Below are 18,025 nucleotides of genomic sequence, written 5' to 3'. Positions count from 1 at the left end.
ATGGATGTAGTTGCGTCTAAAAAGTGAGTAAGGTTGGGGAGTTCTGAGCGATGGTGGTAGGGAGTTCCAGTGTTGAGGTGCTTTCACCTGGAAGCTGTTGCCACCCATTTTGGTGCGTTTAAACCTGGGTACGGTGAGCAGATTAGCATTGGAGGTTCTGGTGGGTCTGATGGGGGTGTGTTTGCATATTCTGTCTGCCAGATAGCGTGGGGCAGCATTATTCAGGCATTTGTGGGTGTGCGATGCTACTTTAAGCAGGATTTTGTCTGTTGTGCTGAGCCAGTTATGGGATTTCCTGATATTGGAAATGTGTTCCCTCCTGGGAATATTGAGTGCTGTTTTGAAGTGTCTGAATTTTGTTGGTGATTTGCTTGGTGGCTCCTATGTAGAGGGCGTTACAATAGTCCAGTTTGGATAATACCAATGCTCTGGCTAGTGTAGTGCAGCTGTGAGTGGAGAGGAAGGGTTTGGCTGCTCTTATGAGCTTACATGTGTAGGCCGTAGAGGATGCCATCGAGCTAACCTGTTTGTGGAAGGTTAGGGAGGAGTCAAGGTATATTCCTAGGGTTTTTACTTCTTTCGAAACCTTGATTAGGTTCCCATCTATGATGAAGTTGGCATAATTGTGGTCGAGTTTGGTTAGGTTGGACGTGGAACAAAGGATGATGAGTTCAGTTTTGTCATCATTCAGGCATATACTGTGTGAAGCCATCCATGCCTGGATGATGAGATATACCCTGTTCACCAAGGCCAAATCCTGGTTGTAATCTCCTGTCAACGGGATGAGGATTTGTGTATCATCGGCATAGTTAGTGTAGGTGATACCCAGGCCATCTAGATCATCAAACAGGGGCTTTGTGAACACATTGTACAGAGTGGGGGAGACGCACGAGCCCTGTGGGACTCCACATGTAATGGGGATGGGTTCGGCGGCGGCAGAGGAGGAGAAGACTCGCATGGATCTGTTGTTGAGGAATGACTCAATCCAACTGATGGCTTCTTGTGAGAAGTGGGCAGCTGAATCTAAATGATTACATAGGATTTTATGGTAAACTAGGTCAAACGCCGCAGAGAGGTCTAGCAGGAGTAGTAATGCAGTTTTCCCGTTATCTCTAAGGACGTCTATTTGGGCTTTCAGATCTATCAGGGCTGTTTCAGTTCCATGTTGGGGTCTGAAGCCGGATTGTCTTATTCCTAGAAGGTGGTTTGTTTCAAGATACTTTTGGATTTGTTGGTATGCTGTCTTGTCTAGTATCTTGAGCAGGAATGGGACAGTGGTAATCGGTCTGTAGTTGGTTGGGATGGACTGGTCAAGGGAGGGTTTTTTGAGGAGAGGGAGGACCCAGGACTCTTTAAGGTTACTGGGGACTGTTCCTGAGGAAAAAGAGGCATTGATGAGTCTGGTGATGAATGGCGAGAGGTCTCGTGCCGTGTCTTTAATGATTTGTGGGGGGCAGAGGTCACCTTTGCAGTTGGAGGGTTTAAGACCAAGAATTATTTTTTCTACTTCGAGAGAAGAGACTTTGGAAAAGCTGAAGCGAGCAGTGTTAGGTGTGTGGTGTGAGGGTGGAGGGCTCGAGTGGGCGTTGATGGGGTTGGTAAGATTGGTGAGGGAGTCTTTCTTATTTTTAATTTTTGTTTGAAGGCCAGTGACTTTGTTGTTTAGTGCATTTTGGACACTGGTGCACCATTGTTTGTTTTTAACGCAAGTATCTGGGATTGTTACCGGGGTTTCCAATTCTTTCAGGATAGTAAATAATTCTCTGGAGCTGGAGTTGGATTGGGAGATTCTCTGGTTATAGGATTCTTGTTTGGCCGCTATGATTTCTTTTTTATAGTTGGCCGTTATTTTGTTAAGCAATAGTTTGTTGTGGTCAGTCGGAGATTGTCTCCAGACTTGTTCCAGTTTACTCTTTTCCTATCTAAGGGTTTTAAGATGGCTGGAGAACCATTGGTTGAGGTGCTTTTTTGGTTTGGATTTTCTAAGTTTCAATGGTGCAATGGCGTCTAAGGCTATGCGCATGGTGTTGTTATAGCCTTCTACGAGGTCATAGGGATTAGAGTCTTGGAGTTGGCTTAGTGTAGGAAGAATGAGCGGGATCAGTTTTTCTACTGTAATATTTTTTTTGCTTCTCGTGTGGATGGCTGGGGCTAGTGCCATGTTGGTTGTAGGGCTTGAGGCCTCAAGTGAGAATGAGAGGAGGTGGTGGTCGGTCCAGGATTGGGGAGTGTTGTTAGTGATCGATACGGCACAGTTATAGTCTGCTATCCAATCAAGGGTTCTCCCTTTGTTATGGGTGGGGCTGGTTACTTTTTGTGTGAAGCCTAGTTCAGACAGGGTGTTACTGATGAGAGTGGCTTGATTGTCTTTGGGGTCTTTGTAGCCTAAATTGAAGTCTCCTAAGAGAAGGCATTGTGAGGAGTTTTTTAGGTTGTCGGTAAGGATGGCATTGAGGTCTTCCTCGAAAGATCCCAGGGGTTCGGGCGGTCTGTATAGTAAGTGAATGGATATTGTTTGGGAGTTAGCGATGGGTAGCTTGGCTGTAAGTGATTCACATGATGGGAGGTGTGTGGCGGAGTTGAGTCTGATGTTAAGGTGGGTCTTGGCAATGATGGCCAAACCACCACCTTTAGCTTCAGTTCTGTCCGCTCGGATTATGGTGTAGTCAGTGTGGATGGCTAGCGAAAGGGCTGGGCCTGCGGCTGCATGAAGCCAGGACTCTGTTATGGCTAGGAAGTCTAGATCTTCAGCTAAAATGAGATCAGCGATGTCCGTGGCATGGGCAATCATGGAGCGTGCGTTGATGAGGGCACCTTTTATAGGTAGGGTTTTGGCTTTGGCAGGGGTGGGGGTGGTAGCTGTGCTGAGCGCTCTATTGTTGGTTGTAGTGGAGTTGACGGGTTTAGGTTCGGGTTTTTTTAGCGTAAGGTTAGCGCAGGAGCTAATGGATGTTCGGAGTGTGAGTATGGATTGTGTGGAGTCCCTGGCTCTAGGCTCGTGTATTTTGGGAAGTCTGGCTCGTCATCTGGTCAGCCTGTCCGAAAGGCATGGGGGAGCGAGTAGGGTAAGCATGATTGTGGTGCTGGGCTCTGTGAGGGTGGGTGATGCGGTGCCTAGGCTGGTCAAGTTAAGGGGTGAGCTGTGCAGGCATGCGGAATTGGTGAAGTGGAGAATGGTTCTCAGTAGTATAGAGTAAAGGGCCGGGAGGAACATTGTGTGAGGGGGTAAGGTGCAGTGTGTGTCCTGTCTAGGGTCGAAATCTAGCAGTGGACAGTGCGGCCTGCTTGGAGTAGCAGAATACTACCTAATCCATGTAGCGCAAGGTTGCAGGTTGGCATCTGACTCAGATACAGGTAAGCAAAGTGGTCATAGTAAGCGTTTGTCAATTAGCACAGCATTAGGTTTAGAATTGCGCCAGTGTACCAATTAACATCTTCGATCAGAATAGCATGTATTCAGAATAGCGCCTGGGTTGGGAATAGCACCTAGGTTCAGAGTAACACTTAGTTCAAGATAACACCTAGATTCAGAGTAGCACTTAGAGCAGATTAAGCACAGCATTGAGTTTAGTGGCTATAAAAGTATGTTGCGCGGGGACACATTAGTGTTAGGACACTGCCGAGAGTAAAGTGGCTGATTTAGGTGTCACGCTGCCTGTGGGCCGGCGCAACAGGGGAGCATCGCAAGTGGGCAGAGTCACAAAGTATTCACAGTCAATAGTGCAGGTTAGTGGTAGTGCAGGTGGCAGGTATACCTTGCATTGCGAATGGGCACGTACCGTTGGTTGATGGGCAGGAAGGGCAATGGAAGCGTGATGAAGTTGCACCAATTTGAGCATAGGGGCATCGCCTAGCGCCGGTAGCGTTCGGTCAGCTCAGTCAGAGGTGGGCCTTGTCTCTAGGCCTTACCTCATTGGCCGGCTCTCGCCTGCCGGTGATTGGTGCCTGAAAAAGTAGGAGGATTGGGCCAATCCGGTCGCAGCAGCGGCTCGTGTGAGGTCAGGCAAACAAAACAGACAAGGTCAGGCGCGGGAGGCACAAAGCGCAGCGGCCATCTTTAAAGGCACAAATCAGCCGGCTTTCAGGCAATCTTGTTTGGACAGGGGTGGTAAGCTTGTGGATATTGCATCCAGATAGGTGGGCAGCTTAGCTGGATGAAGCAGGCAGGGTGCTGGGCATTGAAAACGATTTTAGGAGGCTTGGGAGTGAAAGCGACACAATGTGCATGAGGGGCTCTAAGGCAGCTGGTAATATGCCTGGAGCTTACCTCTGCAGCACGGCATCTCGGTGGCCGCAGATGTTGCTCCTGTGGCACGCAGCGATGTGGATGAGCTCCTGCTCGAATCGATGGAAGGACCTTTGACTATCCATTTAAGTGGTATTAGTGAGCAGTGTGCCAAATACGTACAATAAATAAACCATATGTTCACCAAAAAACGCATGAAGTGGTTTAGGGAGCTGGAGAACAGTATACTAACTTTCGATTTTTTGTTTTCTCTTTCTAGCTTTACAGAGCACACGATAGCCAAAAGGCAGCTCAGCGCTATACAGGTAGAACTGATAGTAGACAAATGTCAACAAAGAATAAAATGCAGGATATTGATGACATATTAGGGGAGAAACTGAGTTAATATCGAGCTGTATATGTCTGCATATTTGATAAACCTTAAGAAACTTAACTGGATGACACCCAGTCTAAGGGACATTGGGATGTGCTGTTTGAGTATGATCTAAGAGATCGTGTGGATAATAACTACCTTTAATCCTCTGTAAATATACTTGTAGACTAGGGACATTGTTTTAAAACTAGCCTTCTGATTTATATACTTCCAATGCCTTAAAGGTACATGAAAAACTATTTCTAAACTGACACACTTTTCAAGATCATCAATATTAATATTTTGTATGTTTTCTTTTAATTTTTACAACAGTCCCAAACAGATAGGTACATAAATAACATTGATCAGTGTGCAGTACCCAAATATGTAAGTTAACACTTTGTTTTAATCTATTATTTAAGGGCTGCATATTTGTTACAGCTAACCAACATTTTTCATAATTTACCATCAATTCTAAAACCCAAATCACCCCCCTACTCTGACACGTTCTCAATATAACATTTGCAAAATAGAAAACAATTACCTTCTGGTTTCATTTGATTATTATCAACGTGCCATGTCTATATTTACTCTGACAGTCCATTCTTTAGTATCCTATTTAAAATTTGAAGCACCTGGAAACGAGACCTTGCAGAAACGAATCCACTTAACAAGCTACATTCCCCTTATGTCAACTGTTTCACATGTGCTACTCACCACCTTGAAATAAACTCTACTGCACTTTGCACACTAATTGAGCCAATTATCAATAGATTTGAAAATATGTCACAGGCAAACATCCCAGGTCAATTCTAAAGGGGGATTTAAATTAAGATAGAAAAAAGAGCAAATACAAATTATGGAGGTTGATAAATCTGAATATTATGCATTTCACTGGTTAAATGATATGCCCACCAGGAAACACCACTTCTCATCCAGTACATTCCTGTTAATACTATAGGTTGTTCACTGATTTTTTTCTTAGTCTAACATGTGTGCTGCTTTACATATATTAGAGTGGTTTCTGTTAATAAAATTGATGCAGATCACCTTATTACGTTGACTGTTCTCTAATGTTAATAGTACTTTGAAGCTGCAAGAAGTCCTTAGGAGTAATGTTGTGTTGCCATTATACATTTTACAGAAGGAATTTAGTCCTAACTGAAAGCTCATTCAAGTAAGAAAACAGATAGGCTTTGAGGCATTTAAATAGCTAAATGTCTCAGCAAATGTGAGATTGCACAGAAATTAAAAACACATTGTTTGAGACATTCTAAACCATAACTAATATAATTAAATAATCCTAAATGACTTATTTTGGAGTGCAACCTGCTGTACATTAATGTGACATACATTTACATTTGTAAAATTAGCAATTATTTACTGTATATTGAAAGGGTAACATTTTAATGTTTCTTATAAGTTTGCAGTGATTTTTGGTTCCCAAACTAGTGGCTAAATAACAGACCTCAATTCTTCTGCAAATATACTGATGACAATTTGCTTGCATGGCAAAATGAGCCACCATTGTATTAGCTTGGCTACTGCCACAATGTGGCTATCCCCATTGACTCGCCATATTTGAAAAATATGTATGTTTTTTAATAATTTCTTTCTACACTGACATTAATATACAATATTTTCCATCTCTCAAATGCACTTGTTACAAAGTATTTATTTTATAATTTCGATATTAAATAGCCGTTTGCCCTCTCTTCTATATTGCATTCAATTATGTCCAAGTAACAGCGTTTTACAATTCATTATTTTAATATGCAGAATCTAACTCATGTGGGACCATTTGTTGTTTGTTTTGTCAGCAGTGTTACACAATCCCTTCAAACCAGGCTTTCTGCAAATGACCATCAGAAATGTACTGGTTTTCCACTTTCCAGAGCCCCGAAATGTCATCCTTTATTTCGCACTCTAGTTCTACTGACTCCCCTTTCTGCTGTGTACAAGGCCCTCTCTTCCATTCTGTCCTCTCACTTGAACTTTCTTCTATCATTTGAGGCTAAAATGTGCAAGCCTCTGTTGAAAAAACAAATCACTGATGAAAATGTAACCTCAAACTATCATCTTGTCAACCTTACTTTATCATTCCAAAATCCAGGATATCACTCACTGTTAATTGCCTGATTAGGCCTTGTTGGCTGAAATAATGCCTATTGTCAATCCGTTTTCAGACTTGGACATTATTCCAAAACAACACTAGTTTCTGTTTCAACTCTAGCAATCAAGTTTTAGCATTAATATTTTCACCCATTCTGTTTTTCCTTACATTTCCTTTCGTTTATAAGGCTGTTACACATTATTTCTTCTTTGCATATCCTATATATCTCTCAAAAGCGGATAAAATACTTCTTTAAATCCCCTTTCCATGACGCTATTATTCGAAAGATGATGGAAGGGAGAGTTGTTTAGGTTTTATGGTTTTCAATTTACACTGGATCATTGAAGGAATGGACAACTATATGATAGTGGTGAATGAGGCAGAGTATGAAGAGCATCAAAATATTCTTCACAAGTTGCTTAGGTCAAAAGTAATTAAGCATGTATGGATTTTAATGTTTAAGACTTGCCAGTTTGAGAATACATATAATTGTGAATCTTTTGATTCAAGTTACATATGGAAGGCATATTGATGAAGTAAAAACTGTGAGAGGGTTGTAAATTGTATAAAATTCTTCCGCGTTTCCCTCCTCACCAATTCGTCCTCAATGAATCCCAAAGAAAAGAATCCTATACTAACTTAAAGACTTAATTGTACACAACTGTTACGTGTACTCACATTAACATGAATGCCACTACTTCCTCAAGGCATCTTTAAAAACAAAACATCATAAAACAACAACATGTAAATACACAATCAGTAATCATTATTGTTACCCCAGATTTACCCATATGTTAAGTTTATGTTACCATTTCTGAGACAAAGAGTTGACTCCTCTAGATAGAAACAAGTGCAAAACACTTCACTTTTAACAATGACATATTGTCATGCCAGTATCTTTTTTGTAGCTGAATGTACTGCGTTCTTTTCATATTTTATCGACTTTAAAAAAGTAAACTATAGACCCATGCAGAACCACGTCTATTCACCTTCGACGCCTGTAATGTATAACTGTGACATCTGTAAATTCTGTCTCTCACAAAGCTTCATTAAACTCGGGTTTTCTGTTACAGACACTTTGCACAACTATAAGTGTCATTTTGCACATTGTACACACTAGGGCTAAAATGTATGCACATATTTTTCGGTACATTTTACAGCAAAGAAATGTCTTCCCTAGTGCTAACACTATTTCCTATCACCAGAAGGGCATACATTGCCCTAGTGAAAACATATTGTTTTTCTACTAGTGCAAAAAGTCTTTAATACGGGCTCTGCTAGTTGTGCGTTATATATTTCCCAAACCTACATATATACATGCATTCATACATACATTGTCAGCCAATAGCACGTTTCTTGGAGAATGTTTTTCAAATTATACACATTTTCCTCAAATGTAAACCATAAAAGGGAACTGTTAATTATTATTTACAAATATTACAACTCTCTTGTTTATTGTTGCAGGGTCATTAGTTATGTTCACAAGTGTGCCTAGGGTCCCTCGTGGTCCATACTTTTCATTACTGAATATGCTGCATGTGTGCACACTTCACCCCTTAAAATGGTGCCCCAATTCCTTGCAGGGCAGGCTATTTCTACACAGTTTACAATTATTGTATAACAGACGCTACTAAGGCCACACTTTAGATAGACTAAGGGCCTGATTTACAAAGCGTTTTTCAATGGGATTGCCCCATTGTAAAACACTTTTGTAAATCAATGAGCTCCTCCAATCAGAGCACCTGTTTGTGAATAGAAGCATTGCAGTGTGTGTGGAATGCACAAAAACGCTCTATATCTATGTCTTCCTTTATATTTTCTTAACGGCGCCCCGCTTTCTGAATAGACCATAGCCCCTAATACCATGGACACCAGTTGCACACTGTTTTCACTGTGGCATACATTTCCCCATGTGCCTTACTAAATGAAGAGTTGGCCAGGCTCTTTGACAATATGAAAGGCAACTGTGTGTGCACAAGAGAAATACAACAATCCTATTCCAAGCAGAGGTTCTGGTTGAAACGGAACAGGTAAGGGGTGCACGACACGCATGTGGAGCTGTGACAGGAGTATGCCTTCTTTGATTAGCTGTGTGCAGGTGGCGTTCTGGCCTGTGGCATAGTTTGACAGCCCAGTCAAAGGATGCCCTGGCCCTGTGAACGGTCTGCCTCAGGAATGCACACAGGTCCAGCATGCATGTGCTGACATCTTCACAACCACCTGAGCGGTGAGTGCGGTGCTCGGTGGTGCCATCTTACCTCCTCCGTTCTTGTAACAGAGATAGGGGAACCGCCACACGTTTCCGAGACCAATTATCTCCCCTGCCACGGACAGCACAAATTCCACCTTGTTGTTCCAGTGGCCTCTCTCGTTCACTTTCTTGTCATTGCTGTGGACCAGGCTGGTGCTCGACGCTTCTGGGTCCAGGGCATCTTCCGGCTTCCCATTAATTACCGGGATGGTCTTTTCAGCTGTCATGATTCCCCCGTCAGTCTACGGAAAATAAAACACAGCCTCAGGAATCGAGTCTTATTTCATAACTATCGCTTGCTTTCCCTTTAAAGCCAGCTTCATAACATAAAAAAGAAATACAAAAAAAATAAACACACCCACACGCACACACTCATTTCCCTGAATGCATTGCAAGCGCGCTGCTTGCTAATTGAAACTTTCAGTGGATAGTTCAGGGGCAGAAGCGGGCAACATGTCAGTGACTGGGGGCGGCATGTGGTCAAACGGCAAGCTGTGCATTGTCACAGAGAACAATGCACGTTTCACATTGTCGCTGGGTGGTGTTGCCTATGTTATAAAACATGCCCAAAAAACAGTAAAATCACCCGGAATACCGATTGAAAGGGGGCTTGATTTCCGTCGTGCCTTCTATGACGTTACTTGAAAACGACAATTATGCAGACGAGAGCCGAATTCCCTAATCAGGGCAAGCCGTCCCGCTACTCACCAGCGAGTAAGTATTGTTGTGACTGGTGAGATGTGTGATGTCTCCTCGGCTTCAAGCAGGTTTCTTTAAGTCAAGAAACACAACACAATGCGTTGCAGTGGCGCTTTGTTGGGGGAAGCCACGGGATTGAGCGTCTCAGCAGTGACACACAGAAACGTCTTATCCTGTCTCTGCTGGCGGGGATGTTTTCAAGGCTCTCAATTCTGGGTTGTAGCGATGCTCCAGTCCCTGCTACCCACGCAGCGGATAATTTGCAAATGCTCTGCTCTTTGCCTGAGTGATCTGATAACAACCTGCCTCCTCCTCTCGCTTCTCCTCCTCGCCCCCCTCCCCCCGTTTTCCCTCTACCCCCTCCTTTATTCTCGCAGTCTTATTTCTCCCTTTCTTTCTCTGCACCCGAAACGCCAGCGCAACACGCAGCCTTTCAATTGCCCATGAAATGGAGCCGTGAATCAGATGGCCGTTCACTGGGGAGCACCAGTCAGGACCTAACCCTACAAATCTCATCCATTGCAGATATTCCCAGCCTGCCAGGGCCAGCAGCAGAAAGGGCTCTTGCAACTGTCACCGCAGAGAGCTAAATTAAGTATCATTCGCACAGAGAGACCACCCCATCTGTGGCTGTAAAAATGACATATGGAAATAGAAACTAAGCGAAAGGAAGAGGGTTTTTAAAGCCATTTCGAAGAGTAATAAATTAGTTGGAAGCGCTTGGTTTGATTAATGAAAAGCTCTCTAGGAATACATGACAATTCAAATGATCAAAGTCAATGGTGATACACCACTGGGCATCTCAATGTATTCTGCCAACACGTTATCACAACACTTTGGCACCACCAACAACAACTCTTTGGACTTGCCGAGTGAGAGGTACTTTTTGGTAACACTGGAGATACAATACGGGATACTATCCCCTGTCCCAGTTGCAGGATACATGTTCCCCTGGCAGTCCCACTGAGTACAGCACCTGTGCAAGTTAGTGTGAGGTTTGAGATGGCTCTTTGCCTGTTAATCGGATAACCAAGAAAGGCGAAATAGGCACCTGGGTTTTCCATATCTTGGGTACCCTTTTCTCTGAACCAACTATTATTACCTCCCATTAAACGTAGGTTATCGCTTGTGGTTATGAGTGTAGGCTCCAGACTGACCCTCATTGATCAAGCCATAAATCCTTGTTGTGTGGTGTAGAATGTAGGTGCGTGAGAGAGAGACAGGGAGAGATAGTGAGAGAGAGAAAGAGAACGAGAGAGAAATAGATTGAGACAGAAATAGAAATGTGTGGCAGAGACAAAGTGGAAACAAGAATTGGCAAAGCCAACAGTATAGTCTTGTGTTTTGGCATGTGATATTCATTTGTCAGGCATTGACATCATGGTAGTGGCCTGGAGGTAAGATGGCAACATCTGGAAAATGGTGTGATTACCTGAGCATATCATAGACGTTTGTATGTCTCTGATAACTTATATCTATATACATGCCAAAACCGTTTTCTTTGTTAATGCTCAGGACTTTAATGCACGCAACGGATATAAGTCAAGTAGATGAAGGCACTATTGGTTAAGACATTTTCACTAAACAGCACATTTGCAACTGTGAACATGTTATTAACTCTCAGCAGGAGGATGTAATTTGGGTGGGGAAGGACAAGTGGAGGGTGGGAATGGCCATAAGGTTCAGCATCACCTTGGGCCATCAATGGGCGGGTGTGAGGAATTGCCGTCTGGCAAGGATGTAGAAGCCCTGGCTATCTTGATTTGTATTAATTCTTAAAATGTTGCACACAATTTATCCTATGAAAGTGGAATCTGCTGATCATATCCCCCTTGCATTTCCTTTAGACCAATAGCATAGTGTACACCTGTGCCCTGCTGCATCAGTAACCTGGTAAACAAAAGGGAAAGCCCTATACACTGGGAAGGTCAAAAAAGGGCACCAGGAACTGGTATACAAAGGGAGAGCTGACCTACCCAGATGGGTTGTTTCACACAATTTTAATTTCCGTGTGATTATTTAGCTACAGGTGAGGTTCATGTAGAGTTTACCTCCAAGAGCAATACATGTTGAACCCAGAAAATGCTCTGGATATGTCACTAAATCAATATCTCTGGCTGACCCATTTGGAGGCAACAGCACCAAGCTGGAGCGGTCGAGCAGTAACTCTGACTGACTACTATATTGACTTAGTAGCCATTATTTAATTTGAAATTTAAAAAACAAACATTTTTTAAAGTTTAAAACAATTTCAATTTCAGGTGGTCACCAACAAATGGTGTACATATTGAATTACAGGTTTTTACCAACAAATGGTGTGCATACATGTAAATTCATACAGGCATTGATGAGAAAAAAAATCAGGTATCACAAATAATGCCACAAACATAACAAGAGAAAGTATTTGCAAACAAAATGCATTACAAATACACAAAAATCACAAATCTAGAACAGCACCATTTGTTCTGTGAACATGCTAAGTAAGACAGACTTATTCTGCCATAGTCATGTGTGGTATAAGGAGACAGGTGAATTTGCCACTCACAGGAGTCTAGCCTCTTGAGAGCTGGTATATAAGAGAAATTCTTAGTCTTATAGCCTACAAATAAGCTATTTCTAATGCTGAACCAGTTCCAAAAAAGAAGAAATAGTTTCCTGGTGGACTCAGTTGGCAGTTCATGACTGCTGTGGGTGTGTAGAGACCAGTCCTAGGTCAACGTCGGTAGATGTATTCCTGGTGTTTTGAGGTGGGCCGCAATATAATGACGTGTCCAAAGACGTTTCGGCGGGCAGAAAAGGCTACCTTCATCTGGACCTACGGATGTCGCGCTACAAAGGAAGAGAGAGCGTTTGGTGAGAAAATGGTAAGGCGTGAGGTGAGAAAAAACGAGTCTACACCTGGCCTAAAAACAGGTCGATTACTAAGCAAAAAAAATGGGGGTTCATCTATACATGGTTAAAATACATATTGTGGCAAGATGATGACAGAGCTGGCCGCACCCATCTTGAAAAAGAGTGCTACTGTTGTTACTGGAGAGAGTAGGCCCCTTGTGTAGGGTTCCAATGTAGAGCAATTGCACTGCAGGGTTCACAGAGTCCCAATTAGGAGTTCCAAAAAATGGACTGAAGATGTCAAGCCGGGAATGACCTGAAGAGGAGACAAGGAGAGGACAACACAGTGCCTGAGTAACTGGGTGGAACAAAGGCTACAAAGTCCAAAGATAGTGGGAGGGTGAAGCAGGGGCCGGGCGGGGTGATAATTCAATATGGCCTATCACTTTCTTCCAAACAACCGGTCGCATGCAGGGCGTTCATTCTATGTAGAGTAAAAGAGTCCCAGGGGAAGTAAAATCCTTCCAGGCGGGCGCCAATTGTGTACTGGAGCCTCTGTGAAAGGAAGCGAAAAAAGCACCATCAGAGGGGGGTGTGAATGCAGCCCCAATATCGATATCTGGGGTGGTGGGCTCAACAAGAAAACGAGCCAGTCACAGCCAGTGTACTGTATACTAATAATGAAAACAATAACAACAAGGATGGGTTCAAGTGCCTCATATTGTGAAAACTGCAAAGTAAAGCTCTTAAGGGGACAGTGGCGCCTAGATGAGAATATACATGTCCTAGAAGAGAAAGTCAAAATCTGCGCTAGAGCTGATCATGCTGGAATTGGGTCTAGAACATAGCTACCCAGATCCTGCGGGCAACATGGAACACTCACCATCCGGTGATGGGCACAACGAATAGTGCCATGCTGGGAAGAATGGATCAAACAAGCCGGTCTGCGTCCCAAGCTGTGTCGGGTTGCTGTGGAGACCAGCCCGATATGCGTAGAGTTTAAAGGGAAGGCGCATGCGCGAAGCGGGTGCATTCCAGTGTGGGTGGACTGTAGCTTGTGTGCAATGGAGAGCTGCTGCCATATAGAAATGTGCGCATGTGGAGAAAAGGGGTTTATCAGGGCCCCATAATGCGTGTCCGATTACACATGCACGAAGGAAGGCCACAACCGTGGTGTGTTTCGCACATGCGTAAACACGCTAGAAGGCCCATAATCAGCAGCCCCTAGGTTCTTGGAGGTACTGTGTCCAATCCGAAAAATAATAGGACAATCAGATGGAATGAAGGGCGCAGTGCTGGAGTAGGATTACTCGCAGCATCCTGCAAGATCCTGTATATGCAATGTATAGTCACAGCAAGGGGGTCCTCAAGACCTGGAGGTGTGTGTGTGTATAGCACTGGATGTGGTACTAGTGCTAACCCCACTATGCCTGTCCCCCAGAGAGAGTGTGGCTTAATCCTGAATCATGCAACCTAGCTAGTATTATACTAATAACACCAGTAGGCGGAGAGTAAATTAAAGTAAGAGCATGTAGCATCTGTGATGTGGATGGAGCTGCCATTCAGCATGCTTAGACAGATGATAGTGGGCAGAAAAATGTACAGCGGTGGCCCTGGTTGTTCTATTGCTTGTGGTTGTATGGTGGGTATCTAAGCCCTCTCATATCATACAAAAGGTGTAAACAGTCAATAATAGACAGAATGGTGTGCATGTCTGCATCTATTGCAGCAAAACCAGGGTGAGCGTCCCAAGATGGGATACTGCTGCCAAGTAGCAACTCTGTTCCTCCATATATATAAACATGTGCATATTAGGCTGTGTCCATGCATAAATGTACATGTATATGTGCTCAAACCCATGCAAGACTCAAGAGGTACTGATAGTGAGACAGGGACAATTAGAACCTGAAGTTAGTAACATTGATCTCATTGAGTCCATGCTTGACGGTGTCCAGCTTGAAGACCCACCAAGCTTCCTTATGATTGAGTGTGTTTGCAGTGTTGGTGGTGCCCTGCACCATGTCCACCACCCACCATTTAATATCATCATGGTTGTGTTGTTGTTCCACAAAATGTGCAACTAATGGAGCTGTGTGATTCCTACATCTAATCCGTGAGCAATGTTCCAGTATTCGTTTATGTACTGGTCTGCTTGTCTGACCCAAGTATTTCAGGCCACACGGGCATTCAATGATGTATATCACATTTTGACTTTTGCAGTTTGAGAAGTGGCAGGGTAGTCCATTGTTTGCCCAGAATGTCAACGTTTTTTAGTTTCATGGTGAATCTGCATACGGAACAAGTGCTGCAAGGATGGTCTCCAGTCAGATTCTGCAGATTCCATAAGGTGTTGCATGAAGTAGTGTATGTAAATCTGGCAGTGGTAAGATGCTCTTTTAGGTTTTTTGAACACTTGAGAGCCATGCGTGGGTATGGTTCATTCTCCATATTTAGTTGCACTAATGGCCAGAATTTTTTAATTATCTGTTTTATCTGCGTAGTGGCTAGGTTTAGGAAGTAGTAAAACCTCTCGAGGAGTATTCAAAGCTCTTTTATAGTTGTTCATGATCAGTTTCTTAGGGTACCCTCGGTCCGATAATCTTCCCTTTAGTTCAGATCCATGGTGGCGAAAGTCATTCTTTTCCATGCAGTTCCTCCTTATACGTAGGAATTGCCCGTATGGTAAATTGTCTCTCAGGGTCCGTGGATGCGAGCTTGTATAATGGAGTAAAGAGTTTCTTTCTGTGCTTTTCTTAAAAAGTGAGCACACCAAAAGGTTCTCTTTCTCTGTGATCAGTAGATGAAGAAAATTGACGTTGGAGGGATCTGATTCAAGTGAAAAAGATATCAACGGATGGCATGAATTCAGCCAGTTTCAGAAGTTAAACAGGGAGTCCAGGTCCCCTTCCCAGATGAAAATCACATTGTCGATGTATCTCTTCCAGTTGCTAATGTTACTAAGGAAGGGATTGACTGGATCCAACACAAAACTCCTTTCAAACTCTGCCATAAAAATGATGGTAAGTGGGGGCAATTCCTGCCCCCATCGCAGTTCCACTAATATGTAAGTAGAAGCATTCGTTGAAGGAAAAAAATGTGAAATGGCATTTTTTTCAAATGTGATAATGGCAGGTGCCGCCTCATCTCACTCACCATATGATACAAAGGAGGGTGTCATGATGCCTACCCTCGGAGCACCAGGACAGGCCCAGCACCCCCAGGAGCAGGCATCATGCCCTCGGGTAAAAGCCCAGCGGCCCCTAATAGGGGCTCTTTGGACTTTGTCCTGGCACCTTTGGCGCCACGCTCATGTTGGACATCAGTCCTGGCGCCATAGGTGCCAGGCTCATAAAAGAGGGTGTTTGGTGCACTTACCTGACGCAGACCATGCTGCATGAAGCCTCAAGCCAAATGAGGCTTAGGAGGGACTATTTTATCAAAGGAACTATTTTACTTGGGTGGGGACCGTGGAAGAATACTTACCTGGAACTTCTTCCAAGGCTATTTAAACCACGCCCAGACTGCCACACGTGCTTCACGTTGCTCTGCATCTAGTAGCTGAACGCTCACCGTGCCTGCTCCTGCATCTTGCCTCCAGCCACGCCCGCCTCGATCTTGGGATACCTGAAAGGAAGGAAGGGAAGAGAAAAGGTGAAAACCAAGAACTTAATCTAACTTCCTACCTGTGTCCGGAACCATCACGCCAGCGATCCTGAAGATAGACATTCTTTAAAAGCATCGCACTACTTGTTGCAGCGCCACGCATCACTCACCTGCCTCGTGGGCTCTTCACTATCCACCGCGACCTTCTGGGCATTCCGCCACATCTCTGCACCTGCAGGGGAGAAGAAGAGACAAAAGGTGAGCAGGAGGAACAAATGAGGAAAGCCTGATTTTCCGTCACAAGACTTACCTGGCCATATTTGACGGAACCACTCCTCATTTCGGGTCGGCGCCACTTCTTGGCCTGGTACCGCACCCCGGCCCCTAAGGGGAAAAAAGAAAGACATTACTAGAGGGATTCAAAGACATTTAAAGGGATCATTTTATCACAAACTCACCTGAGTTTATCTCCGGCAATATCCCTCGAAGCATCACTTCCACTCTGCACCTGAAAATAAGGACAGATCACAGGTTAAGAAAAGCAAACAAAGAGAAGACTCTACTCTGGAACTTTTTAAACTGCATACTTACGGCATTTCGCATTCCGAAACCAGTGAAGTAACTGGCAAATACACGCCCCTGCACCAGAAGCAGGACGGAGAGCTCATCCATTCAAACATTAAGGTGAGCCTTGATTGGGGATTTCGGAGGTGGTCAGAGAAGAGCAAAGGGGAGGTGGGAAGCAATCACAATTCTCTGCAGACAGTTAATCCCCTTTCTCCACCTACAGAAAGATTTTTCTACGGGCCAGACAAGCCAGATTTGGGGGTCCAGTTTAGTCAGTGTTTCGAATCCTGCGCATCACGCTTGAAGAGGTCACAGCAATCCAGACCAGGTCAGTGCCTCCGTGGGAGCCAGGTGAGCGTTACAGAACGAGAAGCCTTCCTACAAATTCCCACCCAGGCGCTATGGAAACTTCTGAGACTGTTATGTTGGCCCAATTACTGGGGGAATTACGGGCCGAAGTACATGCTGCTCGTCAAGAGACTAATGCCCTCAGGAGGGAAATAATCGTATCTAAGGAACAAACTGATGACCTGGCTAGGCAGGTATTGCAAGGTCAAGCTGGGCAAACCCCTCTACCTGGTTCCGGGGGGAATTCTGTTCCTGTGGCTTCAAGTAACCCTGTGCAAATCAATCTACCTGGAAATATGCTGCTGGCCCCACCTGAACGCTTTGCTGGGGACCCCAAACGGTTCGCCGTATTCATGAATCAATGTCGTTTGCACTTCCTATGCAGACCTGGGGCCTTCCCTAATGACCAGACCGAGGTAGCTTTTGTGTTGTCATACCTTAGCGGCTGTGCTGCCGATTGGTCAGTACCACTGGTTACTCAAGATGACCCAATCCTCCGGGATTTCCAAGGATTTCAAGCAAGCATGGAGAGATTATTCGCTCGACATTCTCAGGGACAAGCTCTGGATGATGAACTTCTATCCCTGCGACAGGGCAACCAAGACCTCCTCTCCTACATATCAACCTTTAACAGACTAATCGTGGAAACTGGGTGGCCAGAGGATAAAAGAGTCACATTATTCTATCGGGGTCTACGCAGAGAACTTAAAGATGTCTTGGCCCAAGTTGTAAATCCGCCCCAAGAATGCACAGAATATATAGACTTAGTGGTCCAATTGGATCACAGGCTCCAAAACCGAAAAGCGGATCGGTCCAAGTTTGAAACCGGGGTGTTGGTCAAGACCCACGTCACTCCCAAGGGTGCCAATGTCTCAGAGCCTATGCAAATTGGAGGGGTTAGAGGAACTTTAACCCAAAAGGAACGTGAAAGGAGGCAGCAGTTAAAATTATGTCTTTATTGTGGGAACTCTGGACACTTTTTACGAGATTGCCCGGCAAAACCGCCCAAGAAGG

The 18,025-nt window shown here is 44.2% G+C and overlaps 1 protein-coding gene across 1 annotated transcript in view; it reads right to left on the bottom strand.

The window, feature by feature from the left end:
* Positions 1–9,954, bottom strand: part of SLC6A11 (solute carrier family 6 member 11) — a 1,097,166-nt gene extending 1,087,212 nt beyond the window's left edge. Inside the window, exons 1-2 of the mRNA XM_069643914.1 lie at positions 9,671–9,954; positions 8,970–9,204 (exon numbers count right to left, since the gene is read on the bottom strand). Of these exons, the coding sequence (XP_069500015.1) occupies positions 8,970–9,189 (220 nt within the window). The 5' untranslated portion in view covers positions 9,190–9,204; positions 9,671–9,954. The remainder of the gene's footprint in view (positions 1–8,969; positions 9,205–9,670) is intronic.
* Between the last annotated feature and the right edge of the window lie 8,071 nt (positions 9,955–18,025).

The sequence above is a fragment of the Ambystoma mexicanum genome, chromosome 2p, assembly GCF_040938575.1.
Source record: "Ambystoma mexicanum isolate Mex_15411 chromosome 2p, UKY_AmexF1_1, whole genome shotgun sequence".
In the NCBI taxonomy this organism is placed as follows: domain Eukaryota; kingdom Metazoa; phylum Chordata; class Amphibia; order Caudata; family Ambystomatidae; genus Ambystoma; species Ambystoma mexicanum.
This window is presented reverse-complemented; position numbering and strand designations above follow the sequence as displayed.